The sequence below is a fragment of the Oncorhynchus mykiss genome, chromosome 3, assembly GCF_013265735.2.
Source record: "Oncorhynchus mykiss isolate Arlee chromosome 3, USDA_OmykA_1.1, whole genome shotgun sequence".
Taxonomy (NCBI): domain Eukaryota; kingdom Metazoa; phylum Chordata; class Actinopteri; order Salmoniformes; family Salmonidae; genus Oncorhynchus; species Oncorhynchus mykiss.
In genome coordinates, this window is record NC_048567.1 from 32,169,775 (window position 1) to 32,193,486 (window position 23,712).

Here is a 23,712-nt window from a genome sequence, read left to right on the forward strand (position 1 = left end):
TCTCACCTGGATCTCTTTGTTCTCCCGCCAGCTCTACGGTTACATGGAGAGCGAGCCCCTTACCCTGCAGCTGTTCATCGGGACCGCAGACGACCGCCTCCTGCGACCGCACGCCTTCTACCAGGTCCACCGCATCACGGGCAAGACTGTCTCTACCGCCAGCCACGAGGCCCTGCAGTCCAACACCAAGGTGCTGGAGATCCCTCTGCTGCCCGAGAACAACATGCGAGCCATGTGAGTCCTTGTCTTTTCCACTCTCCTCTCTCTCTCTCTCTCTCTCTCAACATTCTAACAGTGTCATAAATGCATTTCATATTTCATTCTAATTTGGTTGTGTTTATGAAGGTCTTGGGTAACATTAAAACACAATAGCATTTTCATTTGTTTATGTTACTGTAGGCCAGGCTTAATCAACTAGATTCAGCCGCAGGCAGATTTGACCTTGAGCGGATGATCAGGGGACAGGAACATAATTACAAATAATATGTAGACTGCAAATTGACCGCAAGTAGCCCAAACAGATATAATATTTGACAAAAACTGAATAATTTCAAACCTTGCTTACATTTCTATACGATCATGTGTCTTTCTATTGTGTGTGGGAACACTTTGGGAACGGATTTCCAAAATTAAAATCACTTGGAGCTGATTTTCTGGTATTTTATTATATATATATTTTTTTTACTTTGTTTTGTTTTGCTCACAAAACTTGGGTGGGGGCAAATAAAATCCCCTGTGGGCTCTCTGTTGGGGAACCCAACCCCCCAACCCAACCCCAAACCCTCCCTAACCCGGACGACGCTAGGCAAATTGTGCGTCGCCCCGCAGACCTCCTGGTCACGGCCAGCTGCGACAGAGCCTGGGTGCGAACCCAGAGTCTCTGGTGGCACAGCTAGCACTGCGATGCAGTGCCCTAGACCACTGCGCCACCCGGGAAGCCCATCTCTTCAATTTTGAGAGTTGTTTAACAAAAGTGTTTTGGAAACCTCAGAATCTGCTCTTTCTCAAATTATATTGGAATCAAAACGTCTTCCCTGCAAACAATAAGGCGCGTCTTCTTAAAACTGCTTATAACACAAGTTCTGTTTGTGATATCGGAATTCTAACCAAATTCTTATATAGGAGGGGGGCATGACTAACAATGAGTTTTCTATTTTAAAGTCATATGCAGTCAAAAGGACTGCCTCTGCGCTTCTAGTGTTAAAAATGGTACCATTGCAGTCACCAAGAAAGACACCCAAAGCATGCCTAATACAGTGCAGTACATAATGTAGAAGTCTAAAAGGAATAATGCCCAGGAAATCCAATAGGCCTCATTTCTGTTGGTTTTCTCCCCATTGCACCCAATCTGCCGTGTACATAAAAATACCCAATTCTTGAAATCACTATATCCTTGTGTGCAGCTGTAAATCACTCTCCAACTCCGGATCTCCAGAAGGTCAGAAGGTTGCGCTCCGCAGGGTACCCAGGCAGCAGCTCCTGCCCTGGGGCTCTGTTCACGTCACAATGTGTTTGCTGTCCCGATGCCCAGGACTTTCTCTGATGGAGAAGGCAGCTAAATCTCAACTCAAGCTCCATCACCACCTACTGAACGAACTGTAGCTTTTTTAGAGGAACTGGTGTAGATTGAATGGGCTTATATTAAGGTAAAGCTTATTTTAATATTTGTTTCGATATTGTGGGAGGTTACGAAGATATTTGGCAAGCACCATGAGATATCAGATCTCTTTGACTGGAAAATGAACTTATTTGGTTTAACAGAGTTGAACCTTCCATTTCCAACAATGCTATACTGCCCCTTTATAATGTATCAAATCTAGACAGGGGATACTTTGAGGAACTTCAGCCATTACACTTTACAGGGCACAATGGATAAATCTGATATTCGAGAAAACTATTCAGATGACGTCAGGTTTCCCCTTTTGTCGTCACCGTATAAGCTAGAGCAAGAGAGCAGTGAAAGGATATTGTAGAACTGAGCCTCGGGGTTAGGGTAGAACATTGTAGGCCAGGGTAGTGTCCATTAGGTCACGCTACTGAAAACGTTTTAAAGTGTTTTCGCGACAGAAAAAGTAAATGAGCATTTCTTAGTCCAGGTAGTCCTTCCATGTTTCAGTCTGTTTTCATCTGTTTGATGTCTAATGAACACAGCCCATGTTTTCTCTCTCTATCGACTGGCTGGAAGGCCAGGGTCTGTCTGAGGAGGGTCGGTCGCTGACGGAGTCTTTCCATTGAGCTGTTAACAGTCAGCCTGATAACACTCCGGCCAGCCCTTTGCTCTCACGCCAGCTCTCTCTCGCTCGCTCACTGTGTGGGACGTTACATAGCCGGTACTGTAGACAACGGATGTCAGACGCCAGGCACATATCAATCTATCTCTTTCACCCCTATTGTTACTGATAAAGTTTTATCTGTGGTTTAGTACCCACCCATTGAAATGGATAGTAGCCAGTAGCTTTATTACACAGTATGTTGTCTCTGAGAATCTAGAACATTCTGGGCTACTATGGTTTCGAATCATGTAACATCCACTGAACAAGTAGAGTTGTTGTTGGGTGAGAAAAAAACAATTCCACTCAACATTTGTCAGTTCATTTTGATTTGACAAACAAATGTCAAGTAAACCATCAACCTGCATATCCAGTTTTTGTTCGGTAACCGTTTCCCGCCACCTGTCCTGTACAACTGACTAGGTATCCCCCTTTCCCTTTCCACCATTGCAGTCTTAATGTTTTGCAGTGACTTAATGCTTTGCTGACACTGTTCCACCACAAGTGTAGGATACATCTGGCAGTCTTTTTTATGACCAACAGTCGCCATGCCGTCCCTACAGATCTTGGCTTTGAGCTGACTTCAACATATCACTGGTACACGCCGTGATTGGCTGCTCCACACCGTAGTTCATGAAAAGAGACACTAATGTTCATTCCAACAGTCGTTTGACAGTAAAACAGAGCATGGCGTACTACCGCTAATGTGTTTGTTTTAAAACCGCAACTGCGTGACTGAACACTTACATCATGCTTGAGCCACTAAAGAAACGTGTTGTAAGTGTTCTTTAAAAAAAATAAAAAATAAAAATCTCATTCAGATAGACCAAAGTGAAGGGGAAAAATAGATTTGTATAAAACTTGACATTTAACATGTTCCAGGAATTCCACCCAAAAAGCTACAATGTCAAATTATTGAAACGCCAAGCCATATCCCATATGTATTTCTTGACTTTTTACCAGCAACCTTTTGGTTTTAGTTTAATTTCTTGAAAGGCCTGTCTGAAAAGTGATGCCTTTTTCCCCCTAAGAAGGAAAATCCTCCCGCAAAAAAAAATAATATTAAATGAAATAAAATAAATAAAGACAGCAAATTAAAAAAACAAGTCTGCAGCTAAATGTGGCATTGGTTAGTGAGGTTGAAACCGTAAATGTTTGAAATGTTAAAAGTATGAGACCCGGAGCTTTTGGGGGGGGGGGGGGGGGGGGGGCGGGGGGTAGACAGAGGGTTATAAAGTGGCTGTGAGAATGCAGGCGGCAGCCAATGGGCTTCTCCTCTGGAAAGTGACGGTGGAGAGACCAAAGGCCTCACCAAAGGTGTTCATTAGGCACTAATAGACGATAAACTGAGTGAAACAGTTGCGAATAGTTTTAAAGCGTTTTCAGTTACTTGCCCTAATGAACACGACCCTAAATATTGCTCCAGAGAGCTGTATTCTGGGGCGCCAGGAATATTAAAAGTCACATAAACAAATTAATGTTGTTCTTAGAAGAAATGGGGAGTGACTCAGTAGTGTTCTGCTGGACTTCCGATATCTGTGATCCGGAACTTTAGACGAGACGTCTCTGAGTCGGAGTGCTGATCTAGGATCCGTTTTGCCTTTTAGATCATAATTAATCATATTTTATGGACAGATCCTAGATCTGCACTCTTACCTTGGGATAGGCTTTGTGGATCTGGCCCTGGTCTCTTTGATCAAATAGGGGAAAGGGGGATACCTAGTAAATTGTACAACTGAATGCCTTCAACTGAAATGTGTCAACCGTCTTCCGCATTTAACCCAACCCCTCGTTCCAGGACCTGTTCATGACAGTGAACTAACTAGTACATCTGCATTATAGATGTCTCTATGGTCTGATGATGATGACGTAATAATAATATACTGTACTTTTTTCTGTTTCTGTTATATGATGACACAGTATGATGACACAGTATGATGACACAGTATGATGATACAGTATGATGATACAGTATGATGATACAGTATATTCCATCTGCAATCTATGTCTCAATGTAGTCTGATGATCATGGTCTATAATAAACTCTGGATTCCGGAGACAAGCAGTAGCATAGTGCTCATCCAGACAGTATATTGATTAGTACCAGTATGCTGATGCTAAAATGTACCCTCTCCCCTGTGTGACAGCATTGACTGTGCAGGGATTCTGAAGCTGCGGAACTCTGACATCGAGCTGCGTAAGGGCGAGACGGACATTGGGCGCAAAAACACGCGTGTGAGGATGGTGTTCCGTGTGCACATCAACCAGCCCAATGGCAGGACAATCTCCCTACAGGCCTCCTCCAACCCCATCGAGTGCTGTGAGTATACACACACACTCACACACACACACACACACACACACACACACACACACACACACACACACACACACACACACACACACACACACACACACACACACACACACACACACACACACACACACAATGACTGTTCCTTATGAACACACATATCCACAGGTGCACACACACAAACCAATAACACTCTCTTAGCATGGAAATCAGTATGATGTGGCCTTTTGGACCCAATTCAAATCTTTATATGATGAGTAATTTGCCAAGTTGTTGAATGCATTGTACTTTCATTGATAACTGTGAGGTTAGGCCTCTTAAAGAAGAAGTTACAGGTCTGTGAGAGCCAGAAATCTTGCTTGTTTGTAGGTGACCAAATACTTATTTTCCACCATAATTTGCAAATAAATTCATAAAAAATCCTACAATGTGATTTTCTGAAAATAAATTCTCATTTTGTCTGTCATAGTTGAAGTGTACCTATGATGAAATTACAGGCCTCTCTCATATTTTTAAGTGGGAGAACTTGCACAGTTGGTGGCTGACTAAAGACTTTTTTGCCCCACTGTATGTCATATATCCCTCAGTGCATTTTATGAGTCTATGCCTAACTTATTGTGGTGAGGTGACCCTATTATCAGAGGTGTATGAAGGGTCATTTGTCCGCTCTAGATCTCGCGGGGTTGGAAGTGTGTATGGAAACCGCTAACTATGTCAATCAGTTGAGTGTGTGTGCGTGTGTGTTTGGGTGTGTTTGTGTGTGTGTGTATATGTGTGTGTATATGTGTGTGAATATGTGTGTGTGTATATATATGTGTGTGTGTGTGTGTGTGTGTGTGTGTGTGTGTGTGTGTGTGTGTGTGTGTGTGTGTGTGTGTGATAGACTATGTGTGATGGGTGGTAGGAATGTGCTAGTCTTGTAGTTTCTAGTCCAAGGTTGATGATGACACATGTTTTGATTGATTACTGCATTTTTTTATTTTTTTTTACAATGGACTGATGGATCATTATTACAGATGACTGAATGAGTCAAGTCAATTGCATAGTGATGTAATGACGGAGCATTGTGCATCTGGCTGTGAACATGGTCTTGATAACCAAGAACCCCCGAGGTGCATTGATAAAAGCAGAGACAGGTGGTGGATAAAGTATGACTGAAGTATGACTCGTTATTTGGCTTGTTCCTACCTGGGTGAATATGCTGATTGGGTCACCAGATAAATATTGTTTTGATCCATTTTTATATATTTCACGTTTAAAAAAAACAAAAACATCTGTTGTCTGAAAATCAGAAAATAGCCAGTGGTGTTAAAAAGCCATTTGAAAACTGATAAGGCGGTTGCTAAGCAACTCCTGCTGTGACATGGCAGAGTTGGGGAGGTAGGGGATCTGGAGGTCCGGGGGCGGATGGGGAGTGGGTAAGGAAAGCTTGAGCAGTATAGAGTGCTGTTGTGAATGTAGTATAAAGTGTATATCCGCTCACTGTTTTATTCTTTTTTTGTCCAGCTATTGTGCCAAGTTGGATGTGAATTAACACTCTCTCCTCGTGTCTGTCTGTCTGCTTGCCTGCCTGTCTGTCTCTCTGTCTGTCCCTCCTCCAGCCCAGCGCTCGGCACAGGAGCTGCCCCTGGTCGAGAAGCAGAGCCTGGACAGCTACCCCGCCACAGGGGGAAAGAAGATCCTCCTTAACGGACACAACTTTCTGCCAGACTCCAAGGTGGTGTTCGTGGAGAAGGCCCAAGGTAAATTAGGACGCAAACAGAGCAGCTACACACACTATCTCTCTCTATCGTTCTCTATATATCTTTATCTCTTTCTCTCACACTCTTCCTTAATATCTCACTTTTAAGTTATCCCTCTGTCTGCCTCTCTCTCTCTCTCTCTCTCTCTCTCTCTCTCTCTCTCTCTCTCTCTCTCTCTCTCTCTCTCCCTTCATTGCGTTCCCTCGGTCTCCTCCCGTCAAAATAGAGCAGGGTCTGCCAGGGAGCCACATGTGGTGTGCATTAAGGAACTATATTTTTAACCGAACCGTATTTACATTTGTAGAAGTTTCCATTGCCTGTTTAGTGACGCTCGCCACAAGTTAAGGAATGAATCACAAGCGGGGCATGTGCAACGTCTCTTTCTTTCTTTGCTTCTCTCTCTCTCTCTCTCTCTCTCTCTCTCTCTCTCTCTCTCTCTCTCTTTCACATCTTTCAAGTTACCTTCGTACAGATGTAGGATCTTAATTTGAGACAGTTTGCTACAACAGGAAAATAATCCTGCAGCAACATGATTATAATTCATGGACATTTTTGTAGAGGGTGATACATTTTTTTGTAAGGGAAAATCAAGTCTGAAATTTCAAAGTGGAAATGACCAACTTTAGAAGCCTTTTTAAACCTTGAATATATAATAAGTTTGCATTTCCTGCAACAGAAGGATGATCAAATTAAGGCATGGCATCTGTACCTCTGTCCCACAATTTCTTCCCTATTCTTTTTTTTTTCTCTCTCTCTCTCTCTCTCTCTCTCTCTCTCTCTCTCTCTCTCTCTCTATCTCACACTTCTTATCTCTCTCTCATGCTGTCACATACACACACACACGCACACACACACACACACACACACACACACACACACACACACACACACACACACACACACACTGTCTCCCCCCTCCTGCAGTGTGATTTGTTATTACTTTTACATTGAATATTTTTCCCATTCGTTTCCTCTCTGTGTGGGAGTGAGAGGAGAGACGACTATGTGAAGACACTGGTGATCAAGTTTACAAACAGTCATTTCCTTGATTGGGTCCAGTGAATCAAAGGCAACTGTACTGGCCAAGTCTGGTCTGTGTAAACACACGTGATGATGGTGATGATGATGATGATCATGAGGAGATAGTGGATAGCTGTAGACGTTTTCCAAGGAAAGAGGAAAATCTGACCTTTCTTCATTATTTTTATATAGATATACTGTCAGTGGTGTTTTTTGGGCATTTGTTAACTGACATTTACTGCTTGTGTTTCAAAATGTTTGTGCTGTGAGAAGAGAAAGTGTCTTCATTTATCCTCGTAGGAATGATTTGGAGTTGCTCGGCAAGCTATCGAGGAGGTGTTATTCAGAAAGACGACTTATAGGTACATTCCAACTCCAGGTCAACTCAGTAGACTGGTACAATACTTGAAGCATCAGCCCTGACACGTCATTATCTCTTGAGAGGGTGTCTGTTCCCCCCCCCCCCACACACACACACACACACACTCCCGAAACCCCTTTATCAACCCCTTACCCCACCACAGTTGTGTCATTGGGTCTCTTTCACCCTGCCGGCTGGCTCACCCCTCAGCCCCTTAGAGCCCACCGGGGTGAGAAGAGGGAGAGATTGACTTGTTCATGTGCTGGGAGTCTCCCCATGTCTGACTCCACATGAAGGGGGATCCCTGAAGAGAGGGAAGCCCTGTCTCGTCTAGCACCTTCTCGCCCCTTTTCCTCCCTTCACCTTTCATCATCCATCCCCCCCCCCCCCCCCCCCCCCCTTCTCCTTCCGCTCTCTCGTTCCCTCTCGCTCTCTCCCAGCCCTGTCCTCACTATCTTTCTCTCTCCTCGTCGGCCCGTTAAAGCGATTAGCCAGGGTGGTGTGGAGTCCTGTGCTCCAGGGATCCCCACACGGCTGCCTGCTATCGACATTTCAGTGGCTTGTTTTCCTTCTCAGTGGCGTCCAGGGAGCGAGACTTCTGAGAGGGTGCACAAAGTGAGGGATTTATTTTCATGCCCCCTCCTTCTCCCTGACCCTGTCTCAGTGTCTGTCTGCTTTGTCTGCTCTTTTGTAAGCAATAAAGGACCCAGTACTTCCAAGGGTCTCCCAGCTCAAAGCTCATTATCACAGTACTACACGCACACACACACACACACACACACACATAGACACACACACACACACTCAGACACACACTCAGACACGCACACGCACCCGCACACACACACTCAGACACACACACTCAGACACACACACTCAGACACACACACACGCACACACGCACACACACACACACACACACACAGAAACCTTTGTATAATAGCCACTTCACAGGAGTTGATACATCTGTAGAAATGTTCTTATGCTCTATTTAAATGTTTCATATAGAATGACATCTTGGCATTTTGTTCACATAATATTGCAGTTTGAGAAATGTTTTTGAGTTTGAGTCTTATTGTTGATTTCGGTCGGAAGACAAAAAAAGTGGAAAAGGAAAAAGCTATCCAATAAAATTGAATTATATTAAAGTTGTAAACCATGAATATGGTTTTATATTACATTGTAAAAGTAAACGCACACACACACACACACACACACACACACACACACGCTGTAGCCATCACTGCTTGTGTTCCAGCGGTGACATCCATTACTGCTGCAGCGACTAAAGGTTTGGAGAGCTGCTCACTTTCCAAGACGTGCTCCAATAAACACCTCCCCGGAAAATTCCAACGATCTATTCTTAAAGAGCTACAAAAGAGCAACAGACAGGACTTAACTTGACCTAACTTGAGCTTTCTATGCCAAACTATGTCGTGGTATTCCATTGCTGCACAGAGAGGGCACCTCCTTCCTACTATACTTCAACGCCCATATTTGATATTTAGACATTTTCTTTGGCTGTGGAGTTCTACCTGGTGCTATACAGTCTTTATTGTAGGATGTTCAATAGATGGGGTGAAGAGGACAATGAAACTCGACCAAAACAATGGAATTTCCTTGGAAACGCATGGGGGAAAGATGCTGTGGGAGGAAGATCCCCAATCTCCATATTTCCCCCCGGAAAAATGAGTTTGTCTTTCAATGTGTGTCATATGTGTAAATCAAATCTAAGTTTATTGGTGTATTTCACTATATGTTGAGGTTAAAATCGGAGTAAAATGCGTGTTTAGTCTATGACTAGGGTGGCTGGAGTCTCACAATTTTTAGGGCCTTCCTCTGACACCGCCTGGTATAGAGGTCCTGGATGGCAGGAAGCTTGAGCCCGGTGATGTACTGGGCCATACGCACTACACTCTGTAGTGCCTTGCGGTCAGAGGCTGAGCAGTTGCCACACCAGGCAGTGATGCAACCCCTCATGATGCTCTCGATGGTGCAGCTGTAAAACCTTTTGAGGATCTGAGGAACCATGCCAAATCTTTTCTCCTGAGGGGGAATAGGTTTTGTCGTGCCCTCTTCACGACTGTCTTGGTGTGCTTGGACCATGTTAGTTTGTTGGTGATGTGGACGCCAAGAAACTTGAAGCTCTCAACCTGCTCCACTACAGCCCCTTCGATGAGAATGGGGGCGTGCTCGGTCCTCCTTTTCCTGTAGTCCACAATCTCCTTTGTCTTGATCACGTTGAGGGAGAGGTTGTTGTCCTTGCATCACACGGTCAGGTCTCTGACCTCGTCCCTATAGACTGTCTCGTCGTTGTCGGTGACCAGGCCTACCACTGTTGTGTCATCAGCAAACTTAATGATGGTGTTGGAGTCGTGCCTGGCCGTTCAGTCATAAGTGAACAGGGAGTACAGGAGGTGTTGAGGATCAACATGGCAGATGTGTTGTTTTCTACCCTTACCACCTGGGGGCGGCCCGTCAGGAAGTCCAAGATCCAGTTTCAGAGGGAGGTGTTTAGTCCCAGGGTCCTTAGCTTGGTGAGGAGCTTTGAGGGTACTATGGTGTTGAACGCTGTAGTCAATGAATAGCATTCTCACATAGGTGTTACTTTTGTCCAGGTGGGAAAGGGCAGTGTGGAGTGCAATAGAGATTGCATCATCTGTGGATCTGTTGGGTTGGTATGCAAATTGTAGTGGGTCTATGGTTTCTGGGATAATGGTGTTGATGTGAGCCATGACCAGCCTTTCAAAGCATTACATGGCTACAGATGTGAGTGCTTCAGATCGGTAGTCATTTAGGCAGTTTTGGGAGAGGTTGAAAATGTCAGTGAAGACACTTGCCAGTTGGTCAGCGCATGCTCGGAGTACACGTCCTAGTAATCCGTCTGGCCCAGCAGCCTTGTGAATGTTGACCTATTTAAAGGTTTTATTCACTTTGGCTGTGGAGAGCGTGATCTCACACACTGTCGTCCGGAACAGCTGATGATCTTGTGCATGTTTCAGTGTTACTTGCCTCGAGGCAAGCATAGAAGTTATTTAGCTCATCTGGTAGGCTCGTGTCACTGGGCAGCTCTCAGCTGTGCTTTCCTTTGTGGTCTGTAATAGTTTGCAAGCCCTGCCACATCCGACGAGCGTCGGAGCCGGTGTAGTACGAGTGTGAATGTGTGCCAATGACGGCGTCACAAAATCCTGCATACCATTGACCTTTTTACCTCATCTATTGTTCGAACTAAAACTACATTATCTGTACTGAGATAAAGTTTGATTTGGCGATATATAATGAATTGTCAGTTTTCAAAAAGGGATTGATTTGTTGTCACAATAACAGTGGTTAAGATTTGTAGTCGACCGGTATCCATGTAAGAGGCTCATAATGGACTGTCTTTCTGTTCCTCTCCCTCTCTCCCTCTCTCCCTCTCTCCCTCTCTCTCTCCCTCTCTCTTCCTCTCTCGTGTGTTGTTTTGCTTGTTTCTCAATCCCCCTCTCTGTAACAAAAGAGCAGAGCTCATGGATGGTGGCACTACGGGAGGGTTTAATGTGCCCAGAAAAATGATGACTTCTACTTTTCAAATGCTAAGGCCGTCCCCATTGCTTTGCATCAAGGACCTGCAGGATGACTGATGCAAACAGAGTGTGCATGTATGTGTGTGTGCATGTGTGTGTGTACATGTCTCTGTGTGTGCTGCCGCTGAGGGGTAGGGTAGCTAGTGTCTGGTAGCTAGCCTACGGGCCTGTTTGTGTGTTCAGTAGGAAGTGTTTTCAGTGACTCATCTGCGAAGGATTCCCTGAAGATAGGCGAAGCGGAACAGACAAGAACAGAGGGGGAGGAGGGAGGGAGGAGGAGAAGAGGGGAGGGGGCACAAGCAGGGTGAGACAAAGTGCTGTTCAGGAAAGCCAGGGGCAGGAGAGGCGGATATTGTCCACTACTGGATGTCCTGTATCCGTTCCTTGGGTGTGTTTCACACTGTTGACTCTCACTGTCGATTCTCACTGTTGACTCTCTGCTTAGTGATTGAGTTCCAACAAGGTTTTGGAGATGGCTATTATCTTCGCACTCCAAGCTCTGAGACCGATATGTGTTATAAGGTTGTGTCCAACGTGTCCACTGTTCTGTTCAGCCACACAGTACAGTGTCTGTGATATTTCACCCAAGTTTTGTTGAGAGAACTGTTGAAGTTATCACGTGATTAATAAGTTACCCTTTGCATGCCCCATGCCCTCTTCCCTCTGACTCAGGGGTAAAGTATGATGTGGATTGAGAGTGATCATAGTTGATGTGTTGACGGAGCATTGTTTTCTGTGTTTGAGAGTCTCACACTCCTGTACCAGTAAGTACTGTTTTAGAGGCTTTAGGAGTGAATCTTTTTCCTTTCCACATCTCACAGACTTTCCATTTCCTTTTGTGTTACTGCTCAGTTGGATTAGCTATGATGTCTCTGTTATTTTTTATTACGGTGGTGGTGTGTGTGTGTGGGAGGGTGGTGTGTTTATGTGTGTGTTTGTGTTTGCGTGTGTGTTTGTGTGCGTGCATGTGTGTGTGTGTGTGCATTTTGACTCTCGTTTTGGCACGGGAGCAGGAAGGCATACCTGGTGCTCCTCGTCGAGCGTACGTTCTGGCTTTCCCTGATTTCCATGCACGGAGGGAGTGGGGCAAGGAGGAGAGGAGGAAGGGAGTGCTGGGGAAAGCCTACACTCTGACTCAGAGGGGAGGGAGGGAATTCCCTTGTGAGCAGGATAGCTTTTACATCTGGTGTGATTGGAGCTGTGCCTTTGACGTCTGGAGCATACAGCACAGATATAGCTCCACAGCAGGGAAAGACATTTCAGGTCTACCCCCCCCCCCCCCCACCCCCCCAGCCCAGCACCTCTAGCCTCGATCCCACTTCTTCCTGGTTCCCCTAACTTTTCCACCCTACCACCATGTTGACAGATTTTACCAGTATTAGGGCTGGCAGGTACCAGGTGTCCTAGAGAATCAGAAGACAACCCCTGGTCTTGTGTGTGATGGACCCTGTTTGGCATGTGGTTTTGCCTGCTATTTTGGCTCTAAATTTACTGACGTTTTTTGCCAGACAGGTGGCAGCAGGATTTTATAAAATTTGATAACCTACTGTATTATATAATCAGGAAAGAGGGATAGAGAGAAAAAAAATAAACCTCCAAAATTAAATTCGGCGAAAGTCGAAAAATAAGGCTGACTTGTTTCACGAGTGCCTCTGCATTTAAGTCGGGGCGAATCAAATTTTCCATTCCCAAAACCACCAAAGTGAACATTCTTTGGCCAGTGGAAGTTGTTGTTCTGTTGTTGGTATGCCCCCTTCCCTATGTTTTAGTAGGAGGAGAGTTATCTCTCTCTCTTGCTCTCTCTCTCTCTGTCTCTCTGTGTTTGGGTGTAAACCAACCACAGGTCAGTGCAGGGAAAAGTGTAAGAGAGGCCAGATAAGAATGGTTCTGGTTCAATAAACACCAGAGTAGACCCACCATTCTGTGTGGCGTTCCACATTGTGTCTCCTGTCATTAACCAAATCTCCAAGCAATTACTGTAGAGAAAGAAAACAAATGGGAGGTTATTGTTATTGTAGTCATGTGGGAGCATGTACTGTATTATATGAATCATAGAATAAACATAGGGACTGTGTTGTTGTTAGGCTGTTCAAAACTCTCTGTCATCTGTGTCCTGATGATGCTTCATTCATCAGTAGGTCCATTGTTGTGTGTTCCTGTACAATGTGAGTCTTCGGGACTCTTCCCACCAGTTTTGACACAGTAAAAGGCAGCTGGCTGATCTTTCCCCAAATGACTTTACTTGAGACAAAGGTGTGTGTGTGTGTGTGTGTGTGTGTGTGTGTGTGTGTGTGTGTGTGTGTGTGTGTGTGTGTGTTTGTGTGTGTGTGTAAATCTTTTGGTGTAAATGTGTTGAGTGCAATTGTCATTGACCCGTATAGGGAGTTGCTATGCCTCCTACTACCACTGCTCTGTGTTGTGACCAGTCTGATAGAGGGAGAGTTTAGGAGGAGGCCGAGGTAGAGACGGAGATGGAGGGAGGGGTTGTGTGTGGGTGGGGGCTCTGCGAAGTAGGGAGGGGCGGTGCCGTTGACGGAACGGAAGCGTTTTGCAGATGTTGCACAGAGAGGGAGAGGGAGAGAGAGAGAGAGAGAGACAGAGAGAGAGAGAGAACGTAACGTTTTGTGGTTTAGTCTGGCGGCACTCTGACTTGAAAAGGTTTGCATGCCACATACGTGGCTGTCTCCCGATTCAGCAAAGGTGAAAGAGAGAGAAGAGGGGGAAATGACTGCTTTTGTTATTTGTGTTTAATCTTGCTGAACTATTTCTAAAAGAGTAGGAGTGTCTGTTTCATTTCTGCTTCTGTAGAAGACAAACAGACAGAGGGTGAAAATGAGGTGAATCAACAGAGAATGTTAAAGAGGGGGAGAAGAAGAGAGAGGGGGAAAGAAAATGAGAGCGAGAGAGAAATGGATAAAAAGAGAGAGCGCGAGAGAGAAGCCTGAAAAACATGTTTACTTGTGGAGGGTTGACGTCTAAGGTTTCCCCTCTTGGAGGGAGTCCCAGTGCGGGGGCGGGCGAGATTCCCTCTTGGTTCCCCAGATGTAATATGAGGCATGAGCACTCCCTATCATCTCTCACTCTCTTTGTCTCTCTCTTTCCCGTCTCGCAGCCTGACGAGCGTATTAGTTCCGTGGTACATCACGATCACCTGCACATCGCAGTCATATAGGTATACTAGTCACCCTACCGAAATATCAACGTTGTCTGTTTACTCACTTCATCTTTCTCTTCTTTCTTAACTTCTCTCACTTCTGCCTGAACTCCAAATAAAGACATCGGTCTGTGATCTTTTTTCAATGTCTGTTCCTTCTCTTTTCCTCTTTTTTTAATATTGCTTTTTGGAAACAGATCCATGGTGACTTCCATCCTCCTAAGCTCTCTCCCAGCCCCCAGATCCACCCTTCTTCACGAGTGATAGCAGGCCAAGCATGACTGGGATCTTTTCTTCCCTTTTTTTGCATTGTGAAAAATAAGACTTTGGGAGAACAATTTGGTGTGGAGACCTCAACTTATTACTTGGCTCTTCGGTTATACTAGTTCAGCTGCCCAAATGGCCATAATGTATTTAGTCTTTGTTACTTCGCACGTCTCACAGTCCTTGTTAAATTAGGACCACAAAGAATTATATATTCAGCCAGTGCCATAGACATCAGGGCGGTGCCACAGACACACACTGGCACAATTGTATTGCCAGCCAACACTGCATGGTAGTGTCATAGACTAAACTATATTGCCAGCCAGCATGGCAGTGCCATACACATACAGACACTGGCAGTGACACAGACACACAAAGGCTGGATATTGTCACTTCTATTTCTGACAGCCACTAACGAGTCATAGGCTGTAAGAAAATGTGCTGTGGTTTGGGCCTGATTGTATAAACAGAGCATAGAGTGTCTGTTCGCGAAGGTGTGGCATGAAAATCCCAGAGAGATCCAAAGAATGTGAGAGAACTGCTACAGCTACAGACTCCCGGCAGCTGCTGCAGATCCCTGGGCTTTCTTTGCATGACAGGGAGACCTTGACACCACAACACACTCTCAAGATGAAACGAACAAAAGGCGTTTGTGAAGCAGAGTTAAAGCTGCAATATGTAACTTTTTTGGCCGATCCGACCAAATTCACATAGAAATTGGAGTTATAGGTCTGTCATTCTCATCGAAAGCAAGTCTATGGAGCAGTAGATCTGTTCTATTTGCGCTATTTCTATGCTCCCCGTTCGTAAGTTTCGTTTTTGCAATTATATTGTCTGATTATGTAGTGTTTCATATTTTCTGTTGTCCTTTTTTTTATAGATGGACACCACCTATGGGAGACAGAAGCCAAAGTTGACAAGGACTCCTTCAAGTCTGTAAGTAGTCCTCAGTGTTTTCAGTAAAACACAGTACTGTATCCTGTTGTTAAGATTGAAAGTGTAAATTGGCTCACGCATACATTCTATGCATCTTTCTATTCCATTATATTATCTCTCTCTCTCTCTCTCTCTCTCTCTCTCTCTTTTTCTCCCCCCTCTCTCCCCCTTCTCTCACCTCCCTTGCTTCCCCTTACTCACTTTGCTGATGTAATCTTTGCTAAGACATTACCAAGGAGAGAGATTAGTCGTGTTGATTAGTCCATGCAATCCTGAATGGAATTTTCACACATTTTCTCTCTGTCCTCATCGGCAGACACAGTAAACAGAGTGATTGCACCTAGAACATCTTGCTTCTTCATCAACAAGAATCCCTCAATAAACACACACATTTACACGTGCACGCCAACACACACACGTGTACGCGGGCACACACACACACCACCACCTTCTCTCTACTAGGTCATATTCATTCGGGCACGCCATAGCAAACCACTTTGTAATGGCAAACAAAAAAGCATGTTTCTCATTGGACAAGTTTAGGTAGTCCCTCCCAGTTTCAGTACATTTTCTTCAGTTTGTTGCCTAATGAATACTGATGCAAGCCCAGTTGCCCTACCAAACACTTCAGCCAGCGAAGCCAGACATTTAGTTCACTGTTCAACTTCTGGTTCAGGGAGGATGAGCGCTTAAACACTTTGTCAGAGCTCGGCCTTCTGCCTTCTGCCTGGCCGAGAGTGGATTATCCCCTTCCCTTTTTACCTGCTGTTTTCACGAGAGAAGTAATGAGAAAATAAACCAGTGCACCATTCTACTGATGCCCAGTCACACATTTAGGCCTACATTCTCTTCATAAAAACAAGGCAAAGGGGATTCGTCAGAGGGGACGGTAAATGTTGTACGTGTCATAGAAAAGCTACATGTGCTTCCGGAGTTAATGAAGAAATCCTTATGGTGAGGAGAGACTCGTAAGGTCTGCGCGAGTGTGTGTTTGCCTGTGTGTGTCTGTGTCTTCGGGTGCACATTAGGGTGTGTGACGGCAATGTGTTTCAAATCATCCGTGCCCCCCTCCCTTTCCCTTCTCTTTCATCAGCTGGCTCTCACCACCCCTCTGTCCCCCTGTAAACGAACTGCTGTAATTGACAATTGCAGGGGTCGAGAATAAACCATTGCCCGCGGAACATGTGTTTCAATATGGCGGCATTGCAATGGTGTTTTTGTTGTCATGTGTTTTTTACGTTCAGGTTAATGGCTTTGTTGCATCTGGAGTGTTGAATTTGGCCTCTCTTAATGGGCCTTAAGGGCTGGGTGATGTTAAGGCTCGTCCCACATGTTGGAACATTACAGTGAGGGGTTGGGTTAGGTTAGGTAGGTGAAAGACAAATCGTACAGTGTGCTTATTTGGTGTGCCGACAAAACAAGCCGCAGTGTTACTGGCCTTTTCTCCCCCGCTGCCACCGGCCACGGTTAGGTCACCCATATGTTTTCATTATTCCTGTTTGGATCGCGCTGCTCACTGCGTGGGAGGATGGGAGGAGAGGGGGATGGACATCGGCACCTGTGTCTGTGCTGTCTTTGACCCCGTCAGTCTGGTGCAGACCCGGCCTATGAACAGACACACAGACATGTGGACAGACCCCACAAAATATGCTGGGAATGGCTTCCTGTTCTGCTCCTCCACCATATGGCCTGAGCTGGCCCCCAGAGAGAGAGAGAGAGAGAGCGAGAGAGAGAAAGAAACAGACAGGCTCTAGGCAGGCAGACACTCAGTCATGTCCCAATGGCGCCTTTGTCATGCACCGCAACCCCTGCTCTGCAGCCTCCAAAGTTCACGTCCGTCCAGGATTACGGAGGTCTCGCCCTGGGCCTGGAGCGACGCGCTGATCAGGGGCTGTGAAAACAAGGCCAGAGACCCACATCTCTCCCCTTGTAGTAGTCCAGAGGTAGGCTTCAAACCCCAGGCCCTCGGGGCTTCAGACAGACACAATCAGGGGCGTGGTACACACCCTGGGGGTCATGCTGAGCCCATCCAGATTGGGCTGAAGGCCCAGCTCAGAAAGCATGTTTGGAACACTCCTCCAGGGTTCCCTGAAAGCGAAACAAGCATACCTGCTAAATTAATGAGCTGACACTTACGCACACTTGGAGTTATGTTTGTGTCTTAGAAGACCACTGCGAGGGGGTTGCAGGCCTAAGCTAGTGACGTTCAAACTAAAATCTTCACCCTGCCATATTAGTCTGATTTCTGAATGTTTAGATAACGCATGTGTTTTTTGAAAATCTGCCACGCACAACACAAATATAGTGAGCGATGATCTACAGTGCGTCTGGAGGGTTCGTACGTGTATCCATCCTGTGCTGTTTCTGTGTGTTGTAGACGGTGCTGGTGGCTGAGATCCCCCCCTACAGGAACCAGAGAATATCCAGCCCAGTGCAGGTCAACTTCTACGTCTGCAATGGCAAGAGAAAGAGGAGCCAATACCAGCGCTTCACCTACCTTTCCCCAAACGGTAACCCCACAAACCTTCAGGTTCACCTCCTTGCTTACATGTGGTTTGGGGGTTTATATTATCCCTGCTAGTTTTGCTTGATAACTTCTAAAGGGGTCAGACATGCTCATGCATTATACCTTCTAGTGTTTCCTCCTAAATAATTTTGGCTCCACGAAAACAAACGCAATCTGTTGTGGCTTCGGTAGTGCCTGACACCGGTCGCATCACAGGCTTTGTCGAGCGAGGGCAGAAGTGAAGCAGAAGATGTGAGTTGTGTTGATTTGGTTGCGGGCTTGCGTTCTCCAGTGATGAGGTGTTACGGGTTGACTGACAGAGTCTCTGGGCAATGTTGACGTTAAGTTTGAGAAGTCAATCCCTGAAACGTCGACCTCACACACAACTCATGGGTACATCCATCGCACACAGCTCACGTTCTGCACTACACGCTCACGTGCCCCCTGGTCTCCACATGTATAGTTGGCTTGACACATTGGAATGTGAGGAGGTTATTGGGATTCGGAGTCATTTCACAGTCTTACATCACCAACTAAATACCTCTCATTCTGGGCTCAGAGTAAATTGGGCCAAATCCAAGTTTCATGCGTAGACACATTGATATTGATTGGAATCCATTGATGCTGCTAGAAGCAACATAGTTAATTATTCCCAGCTTGCTGCATCTCTCTCTCTCTATCTCAATTCAATTGAAGGGCTTTATTGGCATGGAAAACACATATTAACATTGCCGAAGCAAAGTGAACTAGATAATAAACAAAGTGAAATAAACAATAAAGAATAAGTTCCAAAAGAATAAAGACATTTCAAATGTCTCTCTCTCTTTATATCCCATGTTAAGTTAAGAATCAGGTCCAGTAGTGTTGAAAGGCAGCCTTCACCTTTAAATGTGATTTTAAGACTCTCTAAACACTTCATTGATCACCCGCTGATATTGTAGCCTGGAGGAGATAAGAAGCAATGATTCAGGCCTTTGGACGGGACTCTGAGAAAGAGAGAGACCGCATCACCACCTTGACAACGAACAAAGGGCCCTATTTGGAGACGGTTGACGGGAGCAAGAGGGTGAACGAGAGAGTGAGCGAGAAAGGGAGAGGTGAGGAGGGGGGAGGAGAGAGGGAGAGACAGGACATTTTGGGGTGACTGACCCTAGCAGAGCGAGCGGTGGTGGGAGTTGAGGACAGACAAACTCTGGCCATATTTGGCAGCCCCATACGGACCAGGGAGACAGACAAGGAGATAAGCTGTACAAGGAGAAGCCTTATCACGCTTTGACCGTTTTGCATCTTCAAGTCATTTTCACGGAGAGTCAACATGATCCAATTAACAGATGAATGGGGTGTGCTCTCTGTTACGGTGCCAAATGAACTAGATTACAGTGGGGACCACACAAGCAGGGGCAGTGTTTATGACGGAACATAATCCTCCACTCCAGTCACAGTCAAAGCCGCTTGCTGTGGTTCACCAGACCTTCTTATTTCTTATTTTGATATTTATCCATGTATTATAAACTGGGTGGGTTGAGCCCTGAATGCCGATTGTCTGAATGCTGTGGTTTACCATTTTTCTTTGCTGTTTTGATTACATTGGCAACAAGTTTATGATAGCAATAAGGCTATTATAGACTTAGCCGTGGTATATTGGCTATATACCACACCTCCTCGGGCTTTAGCGCTTGAATATCATTTATTCAACACGATAGTCAACCAGCGACAATAAATAGCTCAGATAATACTGAGTCGCAATAGTGGCGCATTTCGCTACCGAGCTCATTTCCGTCCGTAGCCCCTGAACGTCTCTGGGTTTTACCACTCATCTAGTTTGAACCCGTGTATGCCTGCCCATGGGCACGTGTCCGGGTGAAGTGGCGTCTTCTGTAAATGCAAGCAGAGCTGTTTCAACTGTGCCGAGGTAAAAGAGAAGCCCTAATTATATCCGTCCGAGATCAGATGCAGTTTGTCATCAAAGCAAACAGATCTCTTAAGTCACATTGAGGATAATTATAACATGGCAAAGAAGAGGGAAACCTGGTTGTTTGCTTTTGAGGGTTTCACTGTTTGAGAGTGTTTGAACACGTAGATAGAGAGCCAACTCAGCACTGTGGCCAGGTAAGGGGGGTGGTGTGTGTGTGTGTGTGTTACATAGAGGCTGTTCTCATCTCTTCCTCCTTCGCCCATCTGAGCGGGGCTTCCTGCCCACTTTAAACACAGTCGTGGTCGTCAATTATGCTTTCTAAAAAGAACATCTCGTTCATGCTCGGGCGTGTGCTCGTCTATAAAAAGGCAAAACCGCCACTTAAAATAGCCCTGCTTGTTTGAAAAAAAGTGTGAAGGACGAAACAAACAATCTGCTGTCCACCAATCGCTATTGAAAACAACTTGTATTTTCCACTGGAGTCACGTGATGCTTCTCTACTCATTCATGTGAAAACATCATCAGACAAGTGTGTGAAAAGGCCTATTGAACCTGTTGACAGCCCAACGCTTCCACTGTGGCACCTCAAACATGTACGGCGTAGCTAAATGCCCAAGTAAGGAAACAAGAGGTAATATGTATTTGAATCGTTTCGTCTCCATCTTATAAATAGGACAGTCATATCTCACGGGAGAGGCATTGTTTCTGTCGTGTAAACATCATCTGATTCTTATCTCCCCTTCGGTTTTAGTGAGAGCGAGAGCGAGTGCGGATATTATTATCAGATGCAGTCTGGAGGATTGGAAACGATTGAGTCTTTGCCAGGTTTGACAGGTAAAGATAAGCTTGAATGGCAAGGCTGTCATAGGCCTGTTTTGTCCTACACAAGCAAGAAAGGAGTAGCAGATTTGAACCGTTGCATCTTCCAGATGTTAACGGGCATATCCTTCCGAGTTTCATACAGGGAGTTTTTCAAATGGGCAAATAGCATGGTAATAATGCCGTTGCATATCGATGCCAAGCAACAGAATGTGGATTGTCTCATGAACGTTGTTTTTATTGTCTTTGTGCTTCTCAAAACTGCTCTTCATTGTCCTCACTTTCCTTCACAATGTCACATTAGCCCAATGAATTTGATGACTAAAGCTGAATAAGTTTGTCCGGAAAGTTCATTGTCATGAGTTACAATTTGAGAAGAGAAAGATCCAAGAATCTAAGCAATATGTCACTCTGAAGTTATTCTGATTTTGTAGACTCTAATATGAGCTGTTGGCAGCAGTTCTGGTTTGTATAAATCACCACATAGCCGATGTTGCGATGAACATACAGCACAAGTGTCCTTGTCTACATCCTAGTGTGAGTGTTGCTTTTCTTTTTCTGAGCTCTTGTCCAAATCATTCTTGCGCGAGTGAAGACGTGACACGCCGTCCTTTTCTTCTCCTTAAATAAGAAACCGTTTCACGGAACCACATAAAACAACAAACGCTGACAGTGCCGGCGCTGACGAAAGCCCGACCAAAGTCAGTTCTCGGAATGCCTTTCATTTCGCAAGCCGTTTTTGGAGGTTCCTGCTGTAGATCGGGTTCCTATTGTTAACACCAGCGGGGGCTGCTACTGATTCCTGGCCGTAGGTTTGTGGTCTGAGACGTGGGAGGGAGGAGAAAGAGAGGGAGATGTTCAGAAGAAACAAGAGAGACACGTACACGAGAACTTCACGAACCGCACACCGTGAACTTCTCCCCAAAGATGTGTCATGTTAACCAAACTGGAGACTGAGACGTTTCCTTGTTTCCAAGTTAGGACAGTGACAGACACACACACACACACACACACACACACACACACATAAACACTCGCAGACACACTGCCACACACATTTACATGGCATGCGTAGACTAGGACACCAGCCGTCAGCCAGATTGCAACCACAGTGGGACATAGTGAATTAAACACCAGTGAGTTGATGACTACCACCATGAAGCACCACCTGCTCCACTCTGAATATCAGAGATACAGCTAGCATACTTTTTCCTAACCATATGACCTGACCGGGAAAAAACCCTGGGCCCTGGTGGTCGTCTGCTAAAACTAGGGCCTGGAGTTTTTCCTAGTCAGGTCACATGGTCAGGGAAAACTCAGGACCCTAGGTATAATGCATTGGGCACGGTCTTTCCACAGTGCAATCTAACCAGCTCTTTTATGGAGACAGTAGAGCATCCACTCCATACTTCCACTCTAAGAGCAGAGCAGCCAATCGTAATGAGAATCAGAGTGCATCCCAGAAAGCCCTCTTGCCCAGCTGTCTCTTCCCTTCACACGACAACCTGCCGGGGCTAGGCCCTCTGTGCTCAACACCCCACAAACCCGTCCTCGAACCCTCACCCCCATCCCTGGGAGGAAACCAGTTCTAATAAATACTCAGATGAGGCCAGATCACTTTAATGCGAGCAGACAGACACAGACAGCCAGAGATGGGGAGAAAAACATGTGCAGAGCGTAAACTGTCTGTCGGCCATAACCCACAGGTTGGGAGGAAATAGAAGCCAGCTGGGGATGGGACTCACAGGGTGAATCTGCTAACATGGAACTGGGAAGGGGCAGCGTGTGTGTTTGGAGGGAAACACACACAGATAGCTGGAAGGAGTGGACAGAGAGATGGGTCAGGAGACATATTGAGGAATGATCGATTAGAGTAGGGGAGACAAATAGAGCTGGATGGAGGAGAGAAGAGAGGGATTCCTCAAAGGATCCCTCTGTCTCTCATTCTGCAGATAGGAGAAGGGGAATGTGTGACAGAGCATGTGAGTCTCAGGGAAAGTGGGAGACGGTGAGACTATGAAGCTGTCCTTGATTTACAGAATAAATCAGATTGCTAAATATTCTATGTATTACTATTACTATTACTATACTGTAGGGTTTACACTTTTTTTTTGGTTCCATTGCAATAGGCAAGCTTCATCAAATTCAGCTAAAGTATAGAAAACAGAAAATAAATACTAGACCTAGCATGAACCCAGGTCTGGGCTATGGAGAGCCTGTTACAAGGCCCAGTATGATATTCCCTAGTAAGTGTATGGTGGTGTCATCCTGAGACTTTCCTAAGGACACAGACCTTACCTAGGGAGCCTCTAAGACAGATGGGCCGGCCCTGTGGCTCTGACAAGACTGACGTAAATAGGCTTCCCACTGGGTAATCACACCAGCTCATCTCTCCCCAAAGGAGACTGGGGGTGTGAAAGTTAATCTCTCAGTTATTTCCTGTCCCAACAATAATAACATCATAACACGACGATAGGAATAGTTTTTCATCTTATCAAAACACTCATTTATTCAGACAAAGGTTATTAGTATTATTACACCTTCATCAGGATTTATTTATTCTTACTTTGTTAGTAAAAAGTAACTATCATAAGAAATACATTTATGATGGCAAATTTGTAGGCTGAATAGAGTGTCAGAAGACATTTTGTAGGCTGAATAGAGTGTCAGAAGACATTTTGTAGGCTGAATAGAGTGTCCGAAGACATTTAGTAGGCTGAATAGAGTGTCAGAAGACATTTAGTAGACTGAATAGAGTGTCAGAAGACATTTAGTAGGCTGAATAGAGTGTCAGAAGACATTTAGTAGGCGGAATGGAGTATCAGAAGACATTTTGTAGACTGAATAG

The 23,712-nt window shown here is 45.3% G+C and overlaps 1 protein-coding gene across 2 annotated transcripts in view; it reads left to right on the forward strand.

The window, feature by feature from the left end:
• The window catches only part of LOC110518416 (nuclear factor of activated T-cells, cytoplasmic 1), a 79,099-nt gene that overhangs the window by 19,156 nt on the left and 36,231 nt on the right, over positions 1-23,712 (forward strand). For both annotated transcript variants that reach the window (XM_021596024.2, XM_021596031.2), the window contains exons 4-8: positions 32-234; positions 4,418-4,590; positions 6,186-6,326; positions 15,569-15,624; positions 18,002-18,134. In XM_021596024.2, coding sequence (XP_021451699.2) covers positions 32-234; positions 4,418-4,590; positions 6,186-6,326; positions 15,569-15,624; positions 18,002-18,134 — 706 coding nt within the window. The remainder of the gene's footprint in view (positions 1-31; positions 235-4,417; positions 4,591-6,185; positions 6,327-15,568; positions 15,625-18,001; positions 18,135-23,712) is intronic.